This window comes from Asterias amurensis, chromosome 6, assembly GCF_032118995.1.
Source record: "Asterias amurensis chromosome 6, ASM3211899v1".
Taxonomy (NCBI): Eukaryota; Metazoa; Echinodermata; class Asteroidea; order Forcipulatida; family Asteriidae; genus Asterias; species Asterias amurensis.
Window position 1 is genome coordinate 3219903 of NC_092653.1, and position 27307 is coordinate 3247209.

At 38.4% G+C, this 27307-nt stretch overlaps 1 protein-coding gene across 1 annotated transcript in view; it reads left to right on the forward strand.

The window, feature by feature from the left end:
• The window catches only part of LOC139938987 (uncharacterized), a 44387-nt gene that overhangs the window by 8311 nt on the left and 8769 nt on the right, over positions 1 to 27307 (forward strand). Inside the window, exons 3-6 of the mRNA XM_071934684.1 lie at positions 1979 to 2078; positions 7430 to 7537; positions 8765 to 8986; positions 26354 to 26494. Coding sequence (XP_071790785.1) covers positions 1979 to 2078; positions 7430 to 7537; positions 8765 to 8986; positions 26354 to 26494 — 571 coding nt within the window. The remainder of the gene's footprint in view (positions 1 to 1978; positions 2079 to 7429; positions 7538 to 8764; positions 8987 to 26353; positions 26495 to 27307) is intronic.

A 27307-nucleotide genomic window follows, 5' to 3' on the forward strand; every position in this document is an offset into this window, starting at 1 on the left:
CATCATAAAACCTTTCTTGATTACGAGTAATGGGGAGAGGTTGATAGTATAAAACATTGTGAGAATTAGCTCCCTCTGAAGTGACGTAGTTTTTGAGAAATCACGTAATTTTCCTCGAATTTGATTTCGAGACCTCAAGTTTAGAACTTGAGGTCTCGAAATCAAGCATCAGAAAGCACGCAAATTCGTGTGACGGAGGGTGTTTTTTCTTTCATTATTATCTCGCAACTTCGACGACCGATTGAGCTCAAATTTTCACAGGTTTGTTATTTTATGCATATGTTGAGATACACCAACTGTGAAGACTAGTCTTTGACAATTACCAATAGTGTCCACTGTCTTTAAAACAAAACTGTGTGATGTACAGGGCCAAAAATCATTTTTAAATCAGCTCACTGCCGAATTCTCCGTAAAAAGTTGGGAAGGTTGTGCATTCTGGTTGATACCCATGCCTATATCTTTGCGGACTGTGACCCCGTTTCAGCCCCAGGAGAAGGTGAAAATGTGCCCCTGGTGTCAGTTAATCTGGGCCGATAGCTCAAATCAGTTATGTGTAGCCCTCACCTTGAAGCTGTTGTCCAGCCTTTTTGGTTGGGTGATATCTCTTAAAAAAATATTGTATTTATAAAATAACCCTGCCTTTCAACATTGAGTTACCAATAATAACAATTATGTAAAGTTCTACATAAAATCTGTCAAATTAATCCCTTTGTTTTACAGGATTACTTTATCTCTATCAGACTCTTAAAAATGTTTTTTTTTTATCAAATCATCACAGTCAGCCTAAAAATCAGCATTACTTTTCAAAAAAACAAACCCAAAAAACAATGGCCCTATTCTTATGAGGAATCCTTGTTTTCATTGCTTGTTTTCATTACATTTCATTATTGGCAAAATTAACTCTTTATAACAGGAATGTTGTTATAAATGGGAAGGCAGCAAATCAAATGAACACAAAGCAGAAATGGGGTGTATTATTTACTTGTATATATTAAGCAGAATCTCTTTATGAGGTGCTCTTTCTGGACACTATTGGTAATTGTCAAAGACCAGTCATCTCGCTTGGTGTATATCAACATGCATAAAATAACATACCCGTGAACATTTGAGCCCAATTGGTTGTTGAAGATGTGAGATAATAATGAAAGAAAAACACCCTTGTCAAACAAAGTTGTGTGCTTTCAGATGCTTGATTTCGAGGCCTATCAAAGACCAGTATTCTCACTTGGTGTATCCCAACATATGCACAAAATAACAAATCTGTGAACTATTTGGGGTCAATTGGTCTTTGAAGTAGCAAGAGAAAAACACCAATGTTGCATTTTGTGTGCTTTCAGATGCATAATAAACTTAGGCTGCAGCTGAATTATTACAATATTTGAGTGAGAAATTGCCTCTTTCTCAAAAACTTTGTTGCTTCAGAGGGAGCCAGTTCTCACTTTGTTTTATACTATCAACAGCTTTACATACATTGCATTTCTCGTTACCAAGTTTTAATGCTAAAAATTATTTTGAGTAATTAGTGTCTAGTAAGCTTGGGCGATATCATGATATTATCGAATATCGCGATACTAATTTGGAAACGATTTCGATATCGGATCGATGTGGTTTTAATGGAAATATCGATATATCGCGATATCAATTAAGTATCGCAATATCGCGATGTATTTCCTAGCTGAGACATCTTGCACCCCATAGGTTTTGAGTAAAACCAGAAGAATAGGTCATTAGAACACCTCTCTTATGCTATGACTGTCTCTTCTACAACTTTCACTTGGAGTTTTAAGACTGATGATGTCAAATTTAATTAATCGCGATTATATTGAATATCGCGATATATTGTCGGCAATATATCTGGAATAAAATAAATCGATATCGCCCAAGCTTAGTGTCTAGTGACTTTTTAAAAGTAAGAATGTTTTGCAATTGAACCTTTGTTGTATTGAGAGTCCAATTATTTTCTGGTGTTGTTTTTCAGGGATTGGAATACTCCCGTTCAGGTAATCCGAAGACGAGAGATCAAGTGGCTAGACATGCTGGACGACTGGGACAAATGGATGAGCAAGAAACCTAAGAAGGTCAGAGTTCAATCTGTAGTGTATTTAACTCGAAGGATACTGCAAAGCTCATGTTGTATCACCAAGCCTCGGAATAAACCCAAGGCACTGCTTTTGTTAATGGTGTCCTTTGCAAAGTTCCAATACAAATTGACATTCTCCTCATAAATGTGCCCCCTACCAAAGGAATATTGCTGTGTCCCTTTCAAGGCCTGTATCACAGGCAAAATTCAAGGCCTGTATCACAACACTGCTATGCAGGCCTTCATTTTAAAGGAGCGCCATCACGCTCCTCCGCTCTCCTTAATGTTTTCCAAGGAGAGTAAAAAAAATACGCTTCTTACAAATTTAACAAGAGCATTTTTCAAAACCCTAAAATGAGCTGCTTGAATATCGGTTGAAAGTAAAAGTTCATGATTGATTAAAGTTAACTCATTGAATTAAGTAATCAAAAGTTTAACTATTGTGCTCATTTTCTTGAGTGTGTGTTCATTAAACTTGGGTTTTGTTAGGAGAGCAAATCACTCTCCTTAATTCACTTTCTTGATTTTAGGAGAGTGATTAGCAAATCACTCTCCTTAAATCACTTTCTTGATTTAAGGAGAGCGGTGTACAGCTCTCCTCGTATTTATTCAAATGAATGCCTGGCTGTGATTCATAGCGCTGGTTGTGACTCTGGGAGGGGCTTTAATGAAGTATAAAACGGGAATGTTTGCCAAGTTCTGAGAGACGAACTGGGCGTTTGCCTCCTCAAAGAAAGGAGCTTTTAGCTGATTTTGTTTGCCAAAACGCTAGCATTTCTTTGCCAAGCAGACAGTGTGACTGCCAACTACATGTACACAGCAAACATGAGACATTCTAACAGATAAATCTATTTGATTCGTAGACACATCATTGTTGACACATTTTAACCTTGGGAAGATCTTATCATGGTCAAGTGGCGAAGTCATTTGTGCCTTGAATAAGGCCAGAAGACCCTGTGAGGTAGACAGTTCTGAAGAGCACTGCTAAAGGGAAGGTACACGCTTCGTAATTGTCAAAGACCAGTCTTCTCACTTGGTGTATCCCAACTAACGCGTAAAATAACGAGCCTGTGAAAATTTCGGCTCAATTAGTGATCAAAGTTGCGAGAAAATGATGACAGAAAAAACACCCTTGTTGAACGAATTTGTGTGCCTTTAGGTAGGAATAAAAGACTTCTGGCTAGAAGTCTTTTATTATTTGAGTGAGAAATTTCTTCTTTCACAAAATCTATGCTGCTTCAGAGGGAGCCGTTTCTCACAATGTTTTATACTATCAACAGCTCTCCATTACTTGTTACCAAGTAAGTTTTTATGATAATATTTTGTTTTGAGTAATTACCAAACGTGTACCTTCCCTTTAAGAAGAGGTTGTGCTTATAGAAAGTTATGTACATTCGGAAGTCCAGAATCTCATTTCTGCTTTGTGTTTCTTTGTTTTGCTGTCCTCTTATAACAATGTTCCTGAAGAGGTCATTTGGCCAGTCCCAGTGACCTTTTTGTAATGAGAGTCGACTGTATACCTTTGGTTTTTTGAACAGTTTGATTGGTTTAAAGCCATTATACACTTTCGGAACAGAAAAAAAAAAAAAGTTCACAGATTTACAAATAACTTACCGGGTTTACAGAAGGTAATGGTGAAATACTTCTCTTGAAATATTATTCCATGAAATGCTTTACTTTTTGAGAAAACATTTTTAAAACAATTTTCGTTGTCGAGAATTACAGATTTATTTTAAACACATGTCATGACACGGCGAAACGTGCGGAGACAAGGGTGGGTTTTCCCCTTTATTTTCTCCTGACTCCGATGACCGATTGAGCCTAAATTTTCACAGGTTTGTTATTTTTTATATCAGTTGTGATACACGAAGTGTGGGCCTTTGGATAATACTGATAACCGAAAGTGTCCAATGGCTTTAATTCGATAAAAATGTAGATAAATACAATAAAACCTTCTGTGACAAATTTCATTTCAAAAGATAGTAGTGTTTCTAAGAAATCGCCAAATGTCCAGAGCAGTTATGTCTACACAGGAAGAATTATCCGTTATGGCCAAAAACACTAGAGACAGAGAAACAAAATATTGTTGAATACCTCTCTTTAAAACTACATTCCTATGAAGGGCGTCGATTCTTAAAATGTTATACATTATCTACAGCAGCTTGCTTCTTTCAAGTTTTTATGGGAACAATTTTTTTTGGGAGGTATCCCCTCCCTTAAATTTACTTAACATTGTCATTTTATTTTTCATACGTGTACTCACGGGCCATGCAAGGCTTTCAAAATATCAAGGCTTCGTCAAGTGTTGACATTTTTACATACATACATGTTCACATTTTTACATACATACATGTTCACAAATGTTTTCATCATTATTTTGGGCTGTCAGGTTGTCGATAAGTTATCTTTCCTTGTCTTCCATCTCTAGAACACCGGTTCAAATCATGTCGGGGGGCACTACAGGGATTTTGTTTTCCCTGGAATACAGTATTTCTCTTAAAGACAGTAGACACTATTGGTAATTGTCCAAGACCAGTCTGCTCACTTGGTGTATCCCAACATATACATAAAATAACCAACCTGTAAAAATTTGAGCTCGATTGGCCGTCGGAGTTGCGAGATAACTATGAAAGAAAAAACACCCTTATCACACGAAGTGTGTGTGCTTTCAGATGCTTGATTTTGAGACCTCAAATTCTAAACTTGAGGTCTCAAAATCAAATTCGCAGAAAATTACTTCTTTCTCGAAATCTACGTCATTCCAGAGGGAGCCACTTCTCACAATGTTTTATACTATCAACCTCTCCCCATTACTTGTTACCAAGTGAGGTTTTATGCTGATAATTATTTTGAGTAATTACCAATAGTGTTCACTGCCTTTAAGTTTTACATGTTTACTCCCAAAACAACAATAAAACTGAAACTTCCTTCTTTGCATTCTCTCCATGGGGCTCTTGGCTAGTACAATGATTAAAGGAACATGTTGCCTTGGATCGGTCGAGTTGGTCTTTGAAAAGCGTTTGTAACCGTTTGTTATAAAATGCATATGGATAGAAAGATGTTTTAGAAGTAGAATACAATGATTTACAAACATTTGCCTCGAAATTGCGTGGTTTTCCTTTCCGAACTTACACGGTCGGCCATTTATGGGAGTGTTTGTCGACGAGGTAAAAGGAAAACCACGCAGATTCGAGTGATACTTGCGTGGATCATTATATTCTACTTTTAAAATATCTGTCTAATCATATGCATTTTATAACAAACGGTTACAAACGCGTTTCAAAGACCAACTCGACCGATCGCAGGCAACGTGTTCCTTTAAGAAGAGTCCTTGGCTTCACAACCCAAAAAAATGAAAGGAAATAAACAGAACGCCTTCGTTTTGTGGCAAGTGTCCCTCGCTGAATATTCTAATATCCTCCACGCTGTTGTAACTCAGTGCAAAAATGTCTGGACTTGGATAAGATTGGAATGCCTGGCCCAGTGATAAGTAAAAAAAAATTATTTGGGCCAAAGGAAATATTTCACAGAACTAGATGGTTCAAGCACGAACTTCGTAGTCATTTAACTTTCAGACTAAAATTAAACAATGATATTTTGTTATTCTTAACAATCCTGTAAGGCACTGGACACTATATTGGTTATTACTCAAAATAATTGTTAGCATAACAACTTACTTGGTAACGAGAATGCAATGGAGAGCTGTTGATAGTATAAAACAATGTGAGAAACAGCTCCCTCTGAAGTAACGTAGTTTTTGAGAAAGAGGTAATTTCTCACTCAAATATTGAAAGACAGTCAGGCCTGCAGCCTTTTAGTGGGCATCTGAAAGCAAAAAGGGGCGTTTTTATTTTATTTTTTTCTTACAACTTTGATCGACAATTGGGTTCAAGTTTTCCCTTTTTATTTTTTATTTTATGCATTGTTAGATACACCAAGTGAAAATACTGATCTTTGACAATAATTACCGACATGTCTTGTGCCTTTAATACACTGTACCTTCAAATAAGGAAAACTGCCTTACACTACCAAAGCTTTGAACACCAACTGAGTTTACGATACAATGTTGTTACAAAGCCAGCACTCTTCCAAAATACTGCAATATGCAGATGGGGCTTTCAAGTCACAGTTGACTTGCTCTGGATTTGATTACATACTGGGGATCAATAAACTTTCAGACTACAGCGCTTGCATTAGTGTATATATCGTTGTCAAATGTTGATGAAGGCCAATTAAGCATTAATCATTAATGATCAACCCTGCCACTGACTCATCGGTCATTGGAATTTAAATAGTCATGAGTTTTCATACCTGCATGTACATGTACGCCTGTTATGTACATTATAGACATTATTATGGCCTTCTGTGGCCTGGCAGTCTAGTTCACCCATGGAGCTATAGACCAATCTGACAAAACAAAATTGGTAGCGCCCTCTATTGAAAATTTCCAACTGCAGTGTCTTTTTTGTGCACGATCTAGGCATTGAAGACACCGCAGCAAATGGCGTGCGGTGCTTAACACTTGCGCGCCCGGTGCGCATCGGATTGGTCTTTAGGTTCAACAAACCCAAACTCTGGTGGTGTCAGCAGCAAAGTGTGGGTTCGAATTCGGTTTGTGACACTTGTGCCCTTGAAAAGTTTGGAAGGTAGTGCATTCTGCTATTCATATACCAGCCAGAATCCTAGTGGATTGTGAAGGGGGTAACCCTGTTTCAGCCTCATGAGTAAATGGCAATGTGCCCACTGGTGACAGTTGAAGTGGGTCTCTAGCCTTGTTAGGTTAACTGTCATTAAAACTTTTTCAAAAAGTAGGTGGATAAATCATGTAATACCAGAGTTGCCAACACTTCCTGATTCTGCAGAACGTTTCCTGGAAATAAACCAATCTTTCCATGTTCTGATGAGCGAACTTGTAAATTTACCTGACTCTGGAAACTTTTTCCAATGTACATTAATATGTAAATATGTTGAAAGTAATTCTAAATGTTTCCCTGACATCCCAGGGAGCTGAGAAGATTCAGGAACGTTATTGGCCCAATGACCTGCCGTCGATTTCACCAAACTCTTCCTAACTTAGGATTAATCTTAAGACTTATGACGAGTCCCAGGCCTGCACTGTAGTATGTAAACACTAATGGGTTACTCAGATACTAAGATGGGTTCAATGTGTCTTACGCCGTTGGATACGGAACTTAACTCTTCCTAAGTCCTAAGATCAATCCTAAGTTAGCAAGAGTTTGGTGAAATCGACGGAAAGACACTTATTTAAAGCGCATTGATACGTTATTGTAAAGTACACTGTATAAGAACAAGTTATTAAAATTTATTACTATTTCCATCTATTCGTAGGTCCGTGAGCGATGTCGTAAGGGGATCCCCTGCTCCATACGATCCCGGGCATGGCAACATCTCTGCGGAAGCAAGAAGTTGTACGAGCAGAATAAAGCTCGTTGGGAGGTGAGTCCACTTTTTAGTCAGATTGCATCATGTTGGCCGTGATGAGACCGACAGTGAATGTGGGTTAGGGAGGTAGCATCAGCGAGGACTGGTTAGGTTACCATATGGAATTTCATCGGTAGTCTGTCCCTGGTAGAGTTCGGAGTGTTGTTTATTGAATCACTTTTCTTCATGGTTGTCTTTGGACTAAATTCCTTCTGAGAAACTCGGTATCAGCGACTTAGAAACTTTTAAAATATTTTAAGAATTTTAAATTGAATCTTTCATGAATGAAAAATGAAAACTGCGCTATTTTCCTGTATGGTAGAGAAAGGCTCTTTTTAAAATATAGCAAAAGATGGGTTATGGGTAAGCTATATGTAAATGTCCAGTGCCCAATTTCATAAATCTTTAAAGTCTGCTTAGTACAAAGAAATCTTGCTTATTTGAACTGGTTTTTCACTCAAACTACCAAGTAATTAACATGTACTTTACACCATGCATGCCCCATATTGAGCACCCCCCCCCCCCACCCCTCTACTCTGGTTAAACCCCATCATTTAGTTCAAATGCAGTCCCATCTAAATAGTGATATGAGCAATTGAATAAATCAACTTCTAGGAGAAAATTTCACAACTCCAGTAACAAGTTCTTAAAAAAAATTCTTTGAAGGAATTGCAGGCCTGATATAAATGCGATTGCCTCCATGCCCCGCTGGTCAATGCCTTAGTGCTCTTAAAATGCTCAAGTAGAAATTTACATTTTCCTCATACTGTACATGTAGGTTGCCCTTTTACTAAGGTAAAAATACCTTGGTGCCCTTGCCCTTTCAAAAACGTCAGGCTTGAAATTGGATACCAACTCAGCTATCTAACCCTAATGTTGACGATCTCCCTATTTTGTCAGTATATTTGTTAAGCTCGACAGTAAAAACAACTAATAATAATAATAATAATAATAATAATAATAATAATAAGACTTGTAATGCGCACATATCCACCCTGCTGGGTGTTCAAGGCGCAGTAAAACCAAAAACAAAACGACAAAAAACAAAACACAACACAAAGAAAAACAGACACAACAAAATTAGTAATTGAAAACCTGTGACATAAGATAAGTTTTGAGAAGAGACTTGAATTTTGCGGTACAAAGACAAGATCGAAGATTAAGTGGTAGAGAGTTCCAGATGCGTGGCGCGGCTGAAGAAAAAGACCTGCACTAACAAGTTTTTCATAATTGTCTTTACAGGAGTTTGATACCATGGAGGGTGATCCTAAATGGTTGGAGATCATCCAGAAGGATCTTGATCGACAGTTCCCATTCCATGAGATGTTTGCGGCACGCGACGGCCACGGACAACAAGATCTCTTCCGCATCTTGAAGGCGTACAGCATCTACAATCCAAGGGATGGATACTGTCAAGCTCAGGCACCTGTGGCTGCCGTGCTCCTCATGCACATGCCTGCCGAGGTAGGTGTATTGACCCAATTCACCTGACGTCATCATCAGAATAATCTGGGATGCGCCATATTTGTAGGCAATGTCACTGTGCATTTATTCAGTGAAGTGCACATTTTAGGCGACGCAGCGTTTACACGTAAACCTATTGACCACCAAAAGAGGTAGGTGTATTGACCCAATTCACCTGACGTCATGATCAGAATAATCTTGGATGCGGCATATTGGTGGGCACTGTCACTGCAGTATTCAGTGAAGTGCGCATTTTAGGCATGCTGCGTTTACACGTAAACCTATTGACCACCAAAATGGTGAGCAAGGCACACTCACCACGTGTTACGTGCGTGCAAGGGGTCAATAGACCCCTTTCATTGGCCGCCATCTTTGATAAACCGTGCACGCGTGAAAGGTTATCATTGGTGTGTCTGGCGTAGCACATACATGTACACGCGTGCACGTTTGACATCAAAGATGGTGGTCATTGACATCATGTGCAATCCGTCTATGGTATTGACGGAAAAGTGCTTTTGAAATTAGAGTGGCTACAGGAATCAAAACCTGGCTTTGAGATAAATGGTCTTAAAGACAGCCATGACATTCTTTCTTCTTTAGTCTGATTTCCCATGTTTTTGCTCTTCGAAAAATCGTGATAAAATAGCCTGAAATGTCTATTTAAAGCCTACCACCATGTGTACACGTAAGTCAGCCCTTGTTCTCATTAAAATATTCCTACTTTTCTTCAAGGACCAAATATCATACCTGCAATGATCGACTTGAAATAAACCAACATTAATGTTCTTATTGTTATAGAAATGTAAGAGAGAATTGAAAGATATTTTCAAATTTATAAAGTCAATATTTTTTTACAAAGATATTGCACAGTGAGGTAGCCTATTATTATGCAATCGAAAAACACAAGACCATAGGACTTGTCCAGTTTTTAGTGTACTAGCCTGATGCTAAAATCACTGCCCTTGGGCCTGTGGTCCAGTGTAGCGCTGGACGATATCCTGATAATATCGTCACGATACGATATTGAGGAAAATATCGTTAATGTTTTAGAAAATATCAAAATATCGAGACAAAAACAATATTTTCAAGAGATAGATGATATCTGCTTAAATTATCAAATGAAATCTAAAGACCGCCTTCGTAACTGAAGGTTTCTGAGCAGCGTTTGTCATTTAATAATATGGACGCCGACCTGCCCAACACGGGTTTTGGATTGGATCTAGTGTTAATTTCGAACCCTGTATCAACACAAGGTCTTGAGCCCACACTCTGCTGATTAGAAACACCAAAGCGCTTAATTGCTCAGCCATGACTCACCTCTGACCTCAGCACAATCACAATCAGCATTATGATTGAGTTCAGCAAGACGCCTGACTATAGTTGTTCATGAAACAGAAACTCTCGTGGGACTTCATGATTTCCCCCTGATTTATTAATCTCTTCCTTTTGTGTTCTACATCACATGTAGATAGGATATGGGTTGGACTTGAACCCTTGACCTCCCATATTCCTGTCAATGAACTGAGCGTAATGTCATAGAGCTGCTTAAAGGAACACGTTGCCTCTTGGATCGGTCGAGTTGGTCTTTGAAAAGCGTTTTGTAACCGTTTGTTGTAAAATGTATGTGGTTAGAAAGATGTTGTAAAAGTAGAATACAATGATCTACACAAATATGCCTCGAAATTGCGTGGTTTTCTTTTTACCCTGTCGACTAACACGGTCGGCCATTTATGGGAGTCAAAATTTTGACTCCCATAAATGGCCGACCGTGATAGTTCGCGACGTAAAAGGAAAACCGTGCAATTTCGAGTGATACTTGTGTGGATCATTATATTCTACTTTTAAAACATCTTTCCAACCATATGTATTTCATAACAAACGGTTACAAACGCTTTTAATAGACCAACTCGTCCGATCCAAGGCAACGTGTTCCTTTAAGCACAAAAAGTAGCTAACCGTAAAAAAATATATGTTCAGCCGAGTAAGATAACCAGCCAAATTACCATGGTCCAATTTCATGGCTCTGCCGAATTCTGCACTAACAATGTACAATCACCATTCTTCGCTTACCGTGCAGGCACCAAATTTCTCGCTAGCAGTGTAGGTGAAGAATGTGAAACGTGGAGTGCGCTTAGGCACAAGCAAAAAATCCCTGCTTACCCGTGAAATATGCTTGACATAAGCGCGGAAATGAAATTGGGCCCATCATGTCATGTCACTTCTACAACTTGCGACTGGTATTCTAATCAGTTCTGCTTAGCATAAAATTGTTAAAGGCAGTGGACACTATTGGTAATTACTCAAAATAATTATTCGCATAAAACCTTTCTCGTTGACAAGTAATAGGGAGAGGTTGGTGGTATAAAACATTGTGAGAAACAGCTCCCTCTGAAGTGCCATAGTTTTGGAGAAAGAAGTAATTTTCCACGAATTTGATTTCAAGACCTCAAGTTTAGAACTTGCGGTCTCGAAATCAACCATCTAAACGCACACAACTTCGTGTGGCAAGGGTGTTTTCTTCTCCCATTATTATCTCGCAACTTTGATGACCGATTGAGCTCAAATTTTCACAGGTTTGTTATTTTATGCATATGTTGAGATACACCAACTGTGAAGGCTAGTCTTTGACGATTACCAATAGTGTCCACTGCCTTTAAAGCAATATTGTCTGCTAAAAGCAGCTCTGTTGAATTGGGACGTGCTTTGTGTGGTTGTTCTTTCCATGCATTTTGGGCCTCTGTGGTTCTATTGTAAACACAAATTGCTCTCAGTGTATTTTTTCTTCTCCAGTTTCCTCGTTGCTGTTTCGCTGTTAAAAATGTTGGCACTGTTTGCCCAAGGTTGCTTTTTAAGTCTCTGAGATTGTTCAGACTTTTGTCTAAATTCAGACTTTTTATGTCGGCGAGGTAAATTATAAAGAACCAGGCCTCGGCGGGTTTAAACCACTAGTTGAAAACCGATTCAACACACTTTGATTCCCATTCATAAATACCTTTCGGTCAAAAACATTATCACTTTTTGGTCAAAAAGTATAATAAATGCAAAAATTATAATTGTTAAATGATTTCTTTCAACACAACACCCCTCCAGATATGAAATGGTAAAGCCCTCCGCCGCCCTCGGGTAAACAACTCCTTATAAGGGAATGCTGTGCGCGTCACGCTTATCGCGTGATGTGGCACAACTGTTTCAGCCGTTGCTCTCGACCAATAGAAATGAAGAAACTGTCTTGAAAGAACAGGTGCAAGGTCGCGTGTCATGCCCATGAATTAACACTTTTTACCGCTCATAAACAAAGGTTTTGTACACCCACATTACGCGCTCTCCACCAATAGGAATAGCGAAACTGTCTGAGGTATTTATGAATGTATTTTAATGCTTTGAATGTGGTGATGCTGTTCCTGGAAGTGGCTGCCATTTTGTTTTTGAAAAACTTACACATAGTACATACATACTATTGTACTGTAAAATAACGCACACTTTGGTGTATAGACAAAAATTTCCTTCAACTTTCAATGTGAAAAGATGTGTCAGAATTAACACATAGTTGATGACAGCAACAAGTTCTACATTTTGATCATTGTACACAAAGCATCCATGACACATTCATACCGCCAACTACACGTAATGTAGGCAACATGAAGTCATTTAGGTTTACATTACCTAATTTAGTAACAAATACAGTAGGAAGTATTTCATTAAATAGATACCGGTCACGGCAGGCCTGCAGATTTACTTTCCTGTGTCACTTTCGCCACACGAAGTAGTTCCTACATATGCATTTAGCCTGCAGAACAGGAAGTGTTGCGCAATTGATGTGTTTTAAAGGCAGTGGACACTATTGGTAATAACTCAAAATAATTATTAGCATAAAACCTTACTTGGTAATGAGTAATGGGGAGAGGTCGGTAGTATAAAACAGTGTGAGAAATGGCTCCCTCTGAAGTACATAACATAGTTTTCGAGAAAGAAGTAAATTTCTACGAATTTGATTTCGAGACTCAGATTTAGAATTTGAGGTCTCGAAATCAAGCATCTGAAAGCACACAACTTCGTGTGACAAGAGTTTTTTTTTCTTTCATTGTTATCTTGCAACTTCGACGACCACAAATTTTCACAGGTTTGTTGATGAGACACCAAGGGAGAAGACTGGTCTTATAGAAGATAGCGAGTATTGTATGACATCATAATGTTGACGTATCCGTCGCACTAACTGTATCCTTTCGCATGCAAAACCTCCCTACTGTTGAACTGACACCCTTTAATTTTTCACAAACAAAATTGAATCTTAGAAAGACTTTAGCCAAGGAGCCTTTCTCATGCAATTGCATCTGAAAAACACACAATTCCATGCAACAAGTGTGGTAACTTCAATGACCAATTGAAGGTTTTTTTATTTTATGCTTATGACAATCACCAAAAGTATATCTGCCTTTAAAGCCATTGGACACTTTCGGAACAGAAACAAAAATAAAAGTTCACAGATTTACAAACAACTTTAAATATTATTCCATGAAATGTTTACTTTTTGAGAAAACATTAAAACAATTACCAATTCTCGATATCGAGAATTACGGATTTATTTTAAACACATGTCATGACACAGCGAAATGTGCAGAAACAAGGTTGGATTTTCCCTTTATTTTCTCCCGACTCCGATGACCGATTGAGCCTAAATTTTCACAGGTTTGTTATTTTGTATATAAGTTGTGATACACGAAGTGTGAGCCTTTGGACAATACTGTTTCCCGAAAGTGTCCAATGGCTTTAAGAGTCAACTACATTTTAGTGAAAACGGCTGTGAAGTGCTAAGCTAACTTTTCCATTGACGTCATCCAGCCGCCATCTTTGAGGTCAAACGGTGACGAAACAATCGAAACGCACATAGATTGGCCAATGAACAACCTCCTTTTGACCTCAATGCGGGGGCGCCGTACTGAAATGACGTCATGTGCATAAGGTCTATTGACAATCCAGCTAACTTTTAGAGTCCAATTTTGTTTAGGCCTAACACAAATATTGGCTTAGCACAGAAAAAATATTGCTTCCAGAAATTGGTTTCCAGCCAGTATATCATGTCAGATATAAATGCTTGTTTTATTACGACCGATTTGTGCAAAGGAAGATTTTATGCGTGACACCTGAGCCCAATCTACAAATTGCTACATCCGTATTATAAGAGTCAGTCAGTCATTTCTGGAAACAATAGCCATCTAATGAAGGTCGGAGTTTATAATGTGACTGGATTAGTTTACTTCCCTTCTCTGTAAGAGCCCATCGTGTAGGTTTAATGCCGGTCTAAAACTAGGTAACGAGATGACTAACGAAAAGGTGGAGTAATGATGTTTAGAGTGAAACTACTTTGTAGTCTTCGTTCAAGGCGTTGCTGATTAGAAAGACCATTGCTTGAGTCAAGTGCACTTGACCTCTCGGCCACAACATGCAATGACAGATTTTACCATCATACATGCCAATTACTGGTCAATCTTATTGTTTTTTTTCTCCCTTGTCAAAAAAAGGTGGTGGTCAGCGTTCCACTTGTGTCCTAAAAGCAAGACACTTGACCATTATTGGTTGTCCTTCAGATGGGAGGATGGGACATAAAGCCATAGGCCATGTGTTATATGCAATCTTCATCCAGTACACTCATTGATTGAGAAAATGTGTCCATCGTGGTGTTTTCTGATATGGTTGGCTGCATTAAGTTTGTTTGTACCATTGTTTTGGATATTATTGAAATAAATTTAAACATTTATAACCAAGTATGCTCAAGGCCTGATTTGAGGGGAAAAGTGATAAGACCACAGGGCTTGTTGCTCAGAATTGTAACTGGACTGGAGCTTTTCAAAGTCACAAAAAAAGAGTAAACCAAAACAGAAGAAAAACACATACCAAAAGTTCTTAAATTTGGATGGAATTTGTGAGATCTGCAGTCCAGTACAAATTTTGAATACCGGAGTATGAATTTTTTTTTAGGGTGAGTCTGTACTTCGTGCAAACTTCTTTTAATTGAGCTTCCATTAAAATAATATTAAAACAAGGAATTTACATAATTTGAAATTTATGGGTTTTAACCAATAAATTTATTTATATTCACTGTAATCAAACTTCACAATTTGTTAAAAAGTAATGAATTCCCATTGAGTCTACATTACACACATAGGCCAGCCTTGGTCTGCTGGTTGGGTACCAGTATACAGAATGGGTGCGTTCGTTTAGCTTCCCTGGGTCGACCCCGGTGTGTGACGTGTTTTTTTCCCAGGACGAACGTGGGTAATTATCTGCACACGTTCGTCCTGGGAAAAGAAAACGCCACACACCGGGGTCGCCCCAGGGAAGCTAAACGAACGCACCCAATGTGTAAACTCCTGGCTGTGTACACTAAGTATGTGAAAGGTTTTTTTGGCAGGTCTGTTCTTCATGCAAACAGGGCCCAATTTCATAGAGCTGCTTAAGCACAAAATTTTGCTTAAGCAAAAAAATCCTTGCCTAGTAAAATTAATTTACCGGCCACAACTCCACTCAATTGTTATGCTAAGTAAACAACAGCTAAATACCAGTCACAAGCAATGTATATGGCATGAAATTTTGGCCAGTAATATGTGTAAAATAAGCGAGCTATTTTCGTGCTTAAGCAAATTGTTTTGCTTAAGCAGCTCTATGAAATTGGCCCCTGGTTTTACAGAACATCCATACTTAATCAGGTTCAACGTTAAAACAAGGTGTGCATATAATTTGGAATTTATTGGTTAATTAAATATTAAATTTATTTATTTTCACTGTAATGAAACTGCACAACTCATTAAAAAGCAATTAATTCCCATTGAGTCTACATTACACACATAGGCCAGCCTTGGTCTGCTGGTGGTTTACCAGTCATACAGAATGTGTTTACTTTTTGCTATGTACATCAAACGATTGAATATACCTGCAGATGAATCATATTTTATTGGGTTTTTAAAAAAATTTTGTCCTTGAACAAGGGGACCTTGCATATTTTAGATGTAAATATTTCTTTTGTTTCCAACAGTGTTGGTCTGGTAATAGTCTGGTTTCTAAAGGTTTTACACGCCTCACATGATCAAAATTAAAAATGGCGTTCTCCCTAGGATTTTTCAAAACTGTGGGGTATTCTGGACCTAAATTTTGAAAGTTTGGCCAAGGGACGCTGAATTGAATCAAGGTCTTCGGAAGGTTTTTTTTGCATGGTTTTTAATTGCCCCAATGTTAATTCTAGGGCATTATATACATGTACATGTAAATGGTCCATGTACATGTCATGTATAGTCTATTTGTAGTGTACAGTTCCTCAAAATACAAGTAAAAGTCACCTAGCCTGTGTAGTGCATAATACATTGTGCAACCATACAATGTACAAGTATCCATTTTATGAATAATTTTTTCGCACAATGTGACATGTGTTCATATTATGCACATTTTCAATCAGTTTGGTCATTGTGTTTTTCTCATTTAAATGAATCTCGCTCAAACTCAAGCAATGACCTGGCGATTGATATTTAAATAACTTTGAGATAAATGCTACATCAGTGGTTTTTTAAACTGATTGCACTCATAAAATGTAGACACACAAAATGTGTACCCATGATTTTTACAAATGTGCAAATGATTGTTCTGTTTTACACAGTTTGCTGGTTTACTGTTTAAATACACTGGACATTATAAGGCATCCTTGGTTTCATTATTTATAAAAATAAATATTAAATTACGCACTAAATCAATATCGTGAGAACTGCCTAATAAGTATATGTTCTGCTCCAAAGTGAAACATACAAGTACCTTAGTTTTGGTTATTGTCAAGAACTTAAAGACAGTGGACATGGACACTATTGGTAATTGTCAAAGACCAGTCTTCTCACTTTGTGTTTCTAAACATATGCATAAAATAACAAACCTGTGAAAGTTTGAGCTCAATTGGTCGTCGCAGTTGCGAGATAATAATGAAAGAAAAAACAACCTTGTCACGCTTAAGTTGTGTGCGTCTCAAAATCAAATTCGTGGAAAATTACTTCTTTCTTGAAAACTATGTCAGTTCAGAGGGAGGCGTTTCTCACTCACAATGTTTTATACCATCAACCCTTCCCCATTACTCGTCACCAAGTAGGGTTTTATGCTAATAATGATTTTGAGTAATTACCATTTGTGTCCACTGCCTTCAATAGATGGAAATTTGCATCGGGATAAAGCATAAAAATTTTGGTCTTACCCACTAAGACACTGATGTGTGTTAATAAGCACTGTATACTCGGTACTTTCCTGAGCTCAGTGCAAAGAATAACAGGCATTCTTGTGTGGGAGTCTACTCATACATGTACTGTTGTGTTGTGCATACTTAGTTTTTGGAACATTCTTTTCACACCAGGGAAGAATGCGTTGATATTGAACCAATCAATACTAATGTAACGGTGTAGACGGGAAACATTTACATGCTAGTGTTACATGGAACAGAGCGCAGACATTTGTATGTTGTCTCTTGTTTCCTAAAGGGAAATCTAATTTTACAGAGAAGACCATTCAATTAAATTCAACTGGCTAAAGGCTCAATCACACGGCAGCGATAACGACGCTAAGAGAACGCATTCTATTGGTTGAATTGCTCCAACAGAAAACGCCCATGCTTATTCACCCAATCAAGCGCGTGCATTTTTAACGTTCTCGTTTTCGTTATCGTTATCGAGGCCTGTGTGGCCAGGGCCCAACTTCATAGAGCTGCTAAGCACTAAAATTTGCTTAGCATGAAATTTCTTCCTGGATAAAAACAGGATTACCAACAAAATTTCCATTTGATGGTTATTGCCTGTTACTGGTATTTAGCTGTTGTTGACTTATCTTGAAAACCACATGGAAATTTGGTTGGAAAACCTGTTTTTATGAAGACAAGAATTTCATGATTAGCAAATTTTTGTGCTTAGCAGCTCTATGAAATTGGACCCTGGCCTGCCCTTCAGTGTGCCAACTACTGGAGGGATGGCATTTAAGCAGCATGAACATTAGAAAAAGAAGAATTCACATTTATTTCCACTAACACATTTCCACAAATTACAGAACTACTTTGTAATGCTAAATTTACCATTGACTTTGACAAGAATAATTCAAATTCTAGGTTAAGGGAACTATGTGAAGAGGGGGACCTAATCACAATAGGTAATTTGTGAAAACTCTGATTATCATTTTGACCAACCCATCCATTCCACACTGAGTGCTCAATTTAAAAAAGTAATGACTGACTACTCAATTAAGATTTTTAAGTGTAACTTGGTTGTATTTGGTTTGTTGTAACACCATGTATACATGTATCTACAGGTACATGTACTTGCTTGTTGGTAGATTATGTCATGATGAAATAATCTCTATTTATGTTTCGACCCGACCCTTACTTTAAGGCACAATAGACCTTTATTAAGTTGTCACCATCTTGGTCAGGTTCCCTGTTTTCATAGCAGTAATGAATGCTAACAATTCATTCATTGCGCAAACATGGCACCAGACTATTATTTCGTCCAGCCTCAGTTTGGTTACAATGAGTTAGATGGCCACAATGTGATAAAGGTCTATATACCCAGAGAATGAGTAGGTTTAAAACCCCCCTCCAGCCCAAACCGGCCAACCTCCCCCTACCCCCCCCCCCCCCCAAAAAAAAAACCCTACCCCAAAACCAAACAAACAAACAAACAAACAACAAACAAACAAACAAACAAACAAACAAACAAACAAACAAACAAACATTTAAAAGAAGAAAACAATTGACCAGATTTTCTGACATGCAACTAAATATGCAGAATGTTCAAATCCACAGTTGGTATAGCACAGATTGTAACACAAATTTGCCCTCTTGTACAATTTTGCACAAAAAAAACCCCACAAATGTATTGTGTGCAAAATTAGAGGATGGATTCTGAGTTTAACATAATTCATTAAATGCAAAATGTTCAGTGCATCCATACAGTATACAAAATTGATCTATTGTATGCCACAAAAATGTACACCCTTGTGAGGTTTCCTAGTGGATTCACAGTTTCAATATTAGGTTTCAAGGTTCTGCCATTCATTAATGCACAATGCAAAATTCAGTGAACAATGTTACTGTTCCTGTGGTGTTACTTATTCACTGCCAAGGAGCCAAATGTTAAATGTCACATTCTTTGGCAGGATTTGGTTGAAGTGAATCAAATTGGAGACTGATGGATCGAAGTCGTAATCATTTTGAAATGTCCAGGCTGACCTTTTCACTGGAATTGGCTGACTCCGTAGGTCTACACTTTGCACAAGTATTTAGGCTGACAGAATATCAAGCACATGTATGTACTCTGAGGTACATGATTAAAGGAACGCGTTGCCTTGGATCGGTCGAGTTGGTCTTTGAAAAGCGTTCTGTAACCGTTTGTTATAAAATGCATATGGGTAGAAAGATGTTGTAAAAGTAGAATACAATGATCTACACAAACATGCCTTGAAATTGGGTGGTTTTCCTTTTACCTCGTCGACAAACGCGGTCGGCCATTTATGGGAGTCAAATTTTTGACTCCCATAAAAGGCCGACTGGTTAGTTCGCGACGTAAAAGGAAAACCGTGCAATTTTGAGTGATACTTGTGTGGATCATTGTATTCTACTTTTAAAACATCTGTCCAACTATATGCATTTCATAACAAACGGTTTCAAACGCTTATTATAGACCAAGTCGTCCGATCCAAGGCAACGTGTTCCTTTAAGGAGTGTGTTTAATAGAAGCATGGAGGAAGGATTGAAGTTAGTTTTGCATCGGGATAAAGAATAGAATTTTGTTTTTACCCTTACACCAATGTGTATAAAAGCACTGTATACTCTCCAAAGTTCTGTGAAAAAAATCAACAGACAGATTACCCGGTTGGGATTCAAACTGGTTTACAACCCACAACTAAGTATTGATAGAGCTGGGGTCGATTTCACAAAGAGTTAAGACTAGTCTTAACTTAGGACATAGATTATACGTTTTTTGATATCTCCTAGGACTAGTCCTAAGTTAGGACTAATCCTAACTCTTTGTGAAATCCACCCCAGATGTCTTACCATAAGACCACAGTGCTTTCCTCCCACATCTACATGTACGTAAACTGAACATTTCTTCTTGCTTCCTGTTATTGGCACTTTTTGTGCTGTTGGATTTGTGATCAAATAAATAAAAAAACACGTTTGGCTGGTTACCTTTTTCTGCTTAGCATAATTTTGTTGTGCTTAGCATCTTTGCACGGTGCCTGAGCTGAAACCAATGCCTACATTTACATGTACTCTGTGGTTTCGAAAACAGCCATAGAATAGCACAGCTCCAAAAGTGTGCTTTTATTGTTCTAACATGTAAATTACATACGCCTCTCACAACATATGGTTGATGTTTGTTCATAATCAACAAATGAAAACCCTCATTATATGACAATGACGGATGAATATAATGAAAACTGATGGCTGCGGGACCACTTAGCAATCTCATGATGATGACGATCTGGTTGGCATGTCAGAGTAGGGACTTGATCATGCATAATGCATTCAAACATGGTGAATAATTAGCGAGGTGCAGCAGAGTGTATCAAGTGGTCACCTGTTTCTGCTAACCAAGATTTGTTTGTGCTTAACAAGCTTGTTACAAGTACTTATATAGGCTTTATTTATGGAGCTTCTTAACAATGCGATTTTCAAAATATATTGTAAAGTGAACAGTTTGGACACCCAGATTTTCAAATTCCAGCAAATCTTTGTTGAATAGCACTGGACACTATTATACACATATTGACTGGCAACGAGGTAACTAGTATACGTATATTCCCACGAGGGACTTTGAGTGACCAGAAGAGCAACAGGCCCCTCTTCTGGTCACTCACAGGCCCGAGGGGGAATAGACGTACACTAGTTACCGAATTATGCCAGTCAATATGTGTTTTATAACACAAATCGAATTTACATGTCAAATAAGAACCGAAAAAGGAGTTTTGTAGTCGTTTTCACGGTTCAAGTCAAGAGAGGGCGCTGTTACCGCACTACAGGCACTATTTTCAAAGACTAGTGCCCGCTCTGGTACTATTCCCGCAAAACACGCGCGCGCGACCACTAACTCATATTAGTTCATCCCACGTGACCTTGTTTCAGCCAACCAGAATACAGAACAAGCAAGAGGTGTGTTTTAATATTAATCAAAATCATGTTTAGCATACGTAGCATCCTACTTAGTATGATCAATGGAGAGCTCTTGATAGTATAAAACATTGTGAGAAACGGCTCCCTCTGAAGTAACATAGTTTTTGAGAAAAAAGTAATTCCTCAGTAAAATATTTGAAATGGTTTCGAGACCTCACGTATGAGGTCTCGAAATCAAGCATCTGAAAGCACACAACTTTGTGTGACAAGGGTGTTTTTCTTGAGCTAAAATGTTCACATGTTTTTTATATATTTTATGCATGTTCAGATACACAAAATGAGAAGACTGGTCTTTGACAATTACTAAAAAGATGTCCAGTGCCTTTAAACCTTTGAACCGAGTCCACACTCTTCAAGTTCAATTCTCTAAGCTGTTCAAACCACAATAGTAATAATCTCATCATTGTTTAGTGAAGTAAAATTTGGAATATATTAATCGTTAGGTTGTTTACAGTGTCAAACACACATAGGATACACGCATCCGTTCCTTTGAAGAGTTTATATGTAAATTATTAAGTACCTCTTGAATATGAATACAGTTGTAGCATAGAGAGATGGTTCAAGAGTACTTGAGGCTCTGAGTGTTAGAACTACGCGCCATTTTGTCGGGGTCCTTGGGCCATAAGTTTACTACGGTAGATTTCCCTTTAGCAACAAACTTGTTCCAATTTCAGTTTAAGTTGGTCCCGACTCCTTAAGGCCACATCCGAATTTGCAGCTACGGCTACGTCTTTTCCTTTCCCGTCTAAGTTTGCAGAAATGTTGAATTTGGTCACAACGTTTCTTAAAGACACTGGACACCTTTGGTAATTGTCAAAGACCAGTCTTTGCACTTGGTGTATATATCAACATGCATAAAATAACAAACCTGTCAAAATTTGAGCTCAATTGGTCGTCGAAGTTGCGAGATAATAATGAAAGAAAAACTACCCTTGTCACACGAAGTTGTGTGCTTTCAGATGCTTGATTTCGAGACCTCACTATTGGTAATTCTGAGGTTTCAAAATCAAATTCGTGGAAAATTACTTCTTTCTCGAAAACTACGTAACTTCAGAGGGAGCCGTTTCTCACAATGTTTTATACAATTAACAGTTCCCCATTACTTACCAAGTAAGGTTTTATGCTAATAGTTATTTTGAGTAATAGTGACCAGTGCCTTTAAAGCGATTGAATGACTTGTTAGCATTCGGTTCAGCTGTCAATGCCCACCAGAGCGTTTTGTTTATCAACAATAGAAAGGTCTACATTAAAAGTAATGTATCAACTGTCCACCATCAAACCATGATATATTTAAAGGCAGTGGACACTATTGGTAATTACTCAAAATAATTATTAGCATAAAACCTTTCTTGATGACGAGTAATAGGGAGAGGTTGACGGTATAAAACATTGTGAGAAGCAACTCCCTCTGAAGTGACGTAGTTTTTCGAGAAAGAAGTAATTTTCCACGAATTTGATTTCGAGACCTCAGACTTAGAATTTGAGGTCTAAAAATCAAGGGCTTTTTTCTTTCATTAATATCTCGCAACTTCGACGACCGATTGAGCTCAAATTTTCACAGGTTTGTTATTTTATGCATATGTTGAGATACATTAAGTGTGAAGACTTGTCTTTGGCAATTACCAATAGTGTCCAGTGTCTTTAAGTAATTATTCACCATTGAAATACAACAAGTCTTTGCCCATGACGTGGGTTTACTCTCTCATAATTTGCCCTGTTAAAATACAACATCACAGTTTTGGTCCAGTGGGTTTTGCTTTGTGATATTTACATGCGTCATCGGTTACTCTTGATAGCTCTTATTTTTGTTTGTTGGTTTTTCAGCTGTTCTAAAAGCTTTGCCGATGATGCATTGTTCTTGACGCATTTGGCTGATCACCATGACGTTCCGATCTTTTTGTGGCTTTGTCAGAGATGCTCGTTAGCGACCTTGGTCAGAGATGCTCGTTAGCGACCTTGGTCTTTGTGCTAATTACATGAGTCATTCAGGGTTTTTAAAAACTGACTTTATTGGAGGACAGCTGTGGGTGGATCGGGCAAGCCCATTAACAGATATTTAGTGTTGGTTTTAAAGGGTTTTGGTACTTTTTGTATGACACAAAACACAATGTCTACAGATTTGCACAAAATTTACACAGTTTGAAGATAATGATGGTAGAAAGCCTCTCTAAAATATTGTTTGCTGGAGGTGTTGTAGTTTTTGAGAAATTAGTAAAACAATGTCACGACAATAATTTTTGCCTCAAAAGACGAAAATTAATTTAGCAGATACCTGCTAATATGGAAATATTGACTGCTATGAGGGGCACAGTTAAAATTATAGGCCCAAGGTGATGTCAAAACAATGACTATGCCCGAAGCGAAGCTGAGGACATAGTCATGGTTTTGACATCACCGAGGGCGTATAATTTCAACTGTCCCCCGAATAATAAGCAGTCACGATTACTTTTATATACCATATATAGATTCTTCTAATCTGATTGGTTAAAAGATGTCATCAACTGGGCCTTGATTTTGAAGTGTATACAAAAAAGTGTAACTAATAACTTACCAAAATCATGTCTTTCATTTCGCATGAATATACCAACACTGTTGGTAACAGTTAAAATCCAACACGGGTAAAAAATATACCAATCCAACTGGGATAACAGTTAAAATCCAACATCAGTCAACGTCAACGTCAACATATTTACATGTGGTTGATTTCATGTGGTTGTCAACGAGATGAAATCTTGCTTCAGCCATTTTACGTTGCGAGTTTGACATGAACACAAACAACCAAATTTCCCACACTACGTTGAAAGGTCGTCTGCGAAAAACATGTCACAGCTATAGTTCATGTAGTTCGCGCCGTGACAAGACGAACGTACACAACGCATACACACACATGCGCGCCCTACATGTAGACTGATCCATTATTTCCAGGGCGGGCATAGTCGATTGACTATGCCCCGGGCATAGTCAATATGACGTCATCTTGAAAGAAAAAGCGGGCATAGCTATTTCCATGACTCCCTTTTTAACCAATCAGATTAGAGGATTCTATATGTGAGGTATATAATGTTACATACATCTTCATTTACACTAGGGATTAGGGATTATAGAGTAGGGATTCATGTCATGGCCAAAAACTTGATATTGACCCCTTGCACGCGCGTCACACGCGGCGACTGGTACCACGCTCACCATGTTGGTGGGCAAGTTAGGTTTACGTGTATTAACTACTGCGCCTTGAACACCCAGCAGGGTGGATATATGCGCATTACACTTGTACACGTACCATACATTTTTGTATATATCTACAGTCTTCAATGACATGTTTGTTTATAGGAGACCCTTAGTACCTTTTCACCACCATCATGTAAATCATGTAAATCATTCCCCCCCCAACACTCCTTTCTGTTTGTATTAGCATGTTTTGATTATACATGACCTGAATTGAACTTCGAGAAGGTTCGACCAACGCTATGAAATTTGGTTGATTCCAATTTCCTGCTGCATCACATGAACGTGTACATGGTACTTTCTTCCTGAGCTAGGAGATGTAGCCTATTTCAGGCATGATAATCTCCCTAATCTCTGTTTTCTGATGGGGTGTTTTGCCCTCCAAAAAATTAGCAAAGTTGTTATTAAAGGAACACGTTGCATTGGATCAGACGAGTTGGTCGTTGAAAAGTGTATGAAACCGTTTGTTATGAAATGCATATGGTTAGATAGATAATTTAAAAGTAAAGCATAATGACCCACACAAATTTGCCTTGAAATTGCGTGGTTTTCCTTTTACTTTGCGAACTAACACGGTCGGCCATTTATGGGAGTCAAACATTTGACTCCCATTAGTGGCCAACCGCGTTAGTTGACGAGGTAAAAGGAAAACCATGCAATTTAGAGTGATACTTGTGTGGATCATTATATTCTACTTTCTAAAATATCTCTCAAACCATATATATATGCATTTTATGATCAAAACGCTTTTCAAAGACCAACTTGACCGATCCAAGGCAACGTGTTCCTTGAATTTGTCCTGAAAGGTCTATTAGAGCTTACATGTACATGTACATCATGCAAACACGTTGGTCTGTCTGTGTTCCTACTTTTTTGCAGGGACCAAATATCATGCCCATTTATTTCTCTAGAATTTCCTTGGTCTTAACAAATGTATGGGGCTCGATATGTTGCCCGCAACATGGGTTGGATTCAAACCCATAACCTTTGAGCAGCTGTCTGGTGACATTTAACTGGCCGGTTCGAATTCTGTCATAAGAAGTGGATATCACAAACAGACTATTAATAACTCAAAGTGGCGGCCATTTTTAGAAATGGCAGGCACAATGCTATTATGACACTATGTTTTGGTAAATATGTCAACGCCCAAACCAACTGCACTTCTACATGCATAGTGTCCACTATTGACCCAATTCACCTGACGTCATCATCAAATAATCTTGGAACCTCCATGATGTTGGGCAATGTCACTGTGCGTTGTTCAGTGAAGTGCGCATTTTAGGCGACGCCGTGTTTACACATAAACCTATTGACCACCAAAATGGTGAGCGTGGCACAGTCGTCGCGTGTGACGTTCGTGCAAGGGGTCAATAACTCAAGAAAGCTAAATAGACCCCTTGCATATGATGCCTAAAGTGCAAACAGTGCCCTCATTGAGGTATCATTGGCTGAGATTTGTGCACACACACACGTTTCCATTGGTTGACCTCAGCCGTGGCGGCCTATGCAAGCCATCTATTAGAAGTTAAAGCAATCGTACAACATCGGTAAATAGTATTGTCCAAAGGCCCACACTTTGTGTATCACAACTTATATATAAAATAGCAAACCTGTGAAAATTTAGGTTCAATCGGTCATCGGAGTCGGGAGAAAATAGCGGGAAAACCCATCCTTGTTTCCGTAAGTTTCGCCGTGTCATGACATGTGTTTAAAATAAATCCAATATTCTCTATATCGAGAATTGATAATTGTTTTAATGTTTTCTCAAAAAGTAAAGCAATAATATTTCAAGTGAAGTCTTTCACCATTACCTTCTGTAAACCCTGTAAGTTGTTTGTGAATCTGTGAACTTTGATACTTGTTCTGTTCAGAAAGTGTCCAATGCTCTAATGAACCTCAAAACACTTGTCGTTAATTTATCCTGACTGTATTTGTTTGATTTATTCTTTTCTCTCCAGGATGCGTTTTGGGCTCTGGTCCAGATCTGTGAGAAGTACTTAACCGGTTACTACAGCCCAGGATTAGAAGCTGTCCAGATCGACGGTCAAGTATTGGCCGCACTTATGAAGAAAGAGTCACCAACGTGTCATAAACACATGGTGAGACTCCAAAAACTGCAAAATCAGACATAGAGACATTTTGTTAAGTGCAGGTTTTTCTGCTTAAGCTGAAAATATTGTTAAACAATTTTCTGCCAGGCAGGATACCAGTCACATATGGTACATGAGAAATGGGTTTTTGGTTGGTAACCATATTCTGGTAAGCTGAAATTTGGTGTGCTTAGCAACTTTTTTAGCTTAAGCAGCTCTATGAAAATGGGCCCAGATTCTTGTGACATGGGCATAAATGAAAATAAAATGGATTGTGAGGATGTTTTGTTCAGGTACACGTGTATGTATTTTCATGTACAAGTACCTTTTGAGCCAACCTCGCTACCATGGGCAGCGCGCCGTATCACGCTAGCTCTGCGTACGTCTCTAACCCCTGGGAGGGAAACTCCGATCCGTGTCTTTGATTGGCTGTCATATACGCGCAAAATATGAAACACTGTGCGTCTTCAAAAAGCTCTATACGCTGAAACGCGTGCGTATAAAGATGTACGTATTTATCACCACTGAACGCCAAGGCAAGTTTATGACTTTTATAACACACAGCGCATCCAGGTCTTGCGCAACTAACGCCCAACACAGAACAGATCAACCACAGGACTAATTATAATATCCCTTATTTTTGGATATTTTGAAGTCACACTTCCAGGGGTTATGATCGAGCCAGGCATGCTGGGAAAAAATGGCGCGGCGAGATCGATCACCCCTGGGAACAAGTTTACCTCTGAGCAGACCTGTGGGCTTTGTATTTAAAAGGGCAAGGGCACTAAAGCATTGTCTCCCTGGAAAAGGGCACCCAATGAG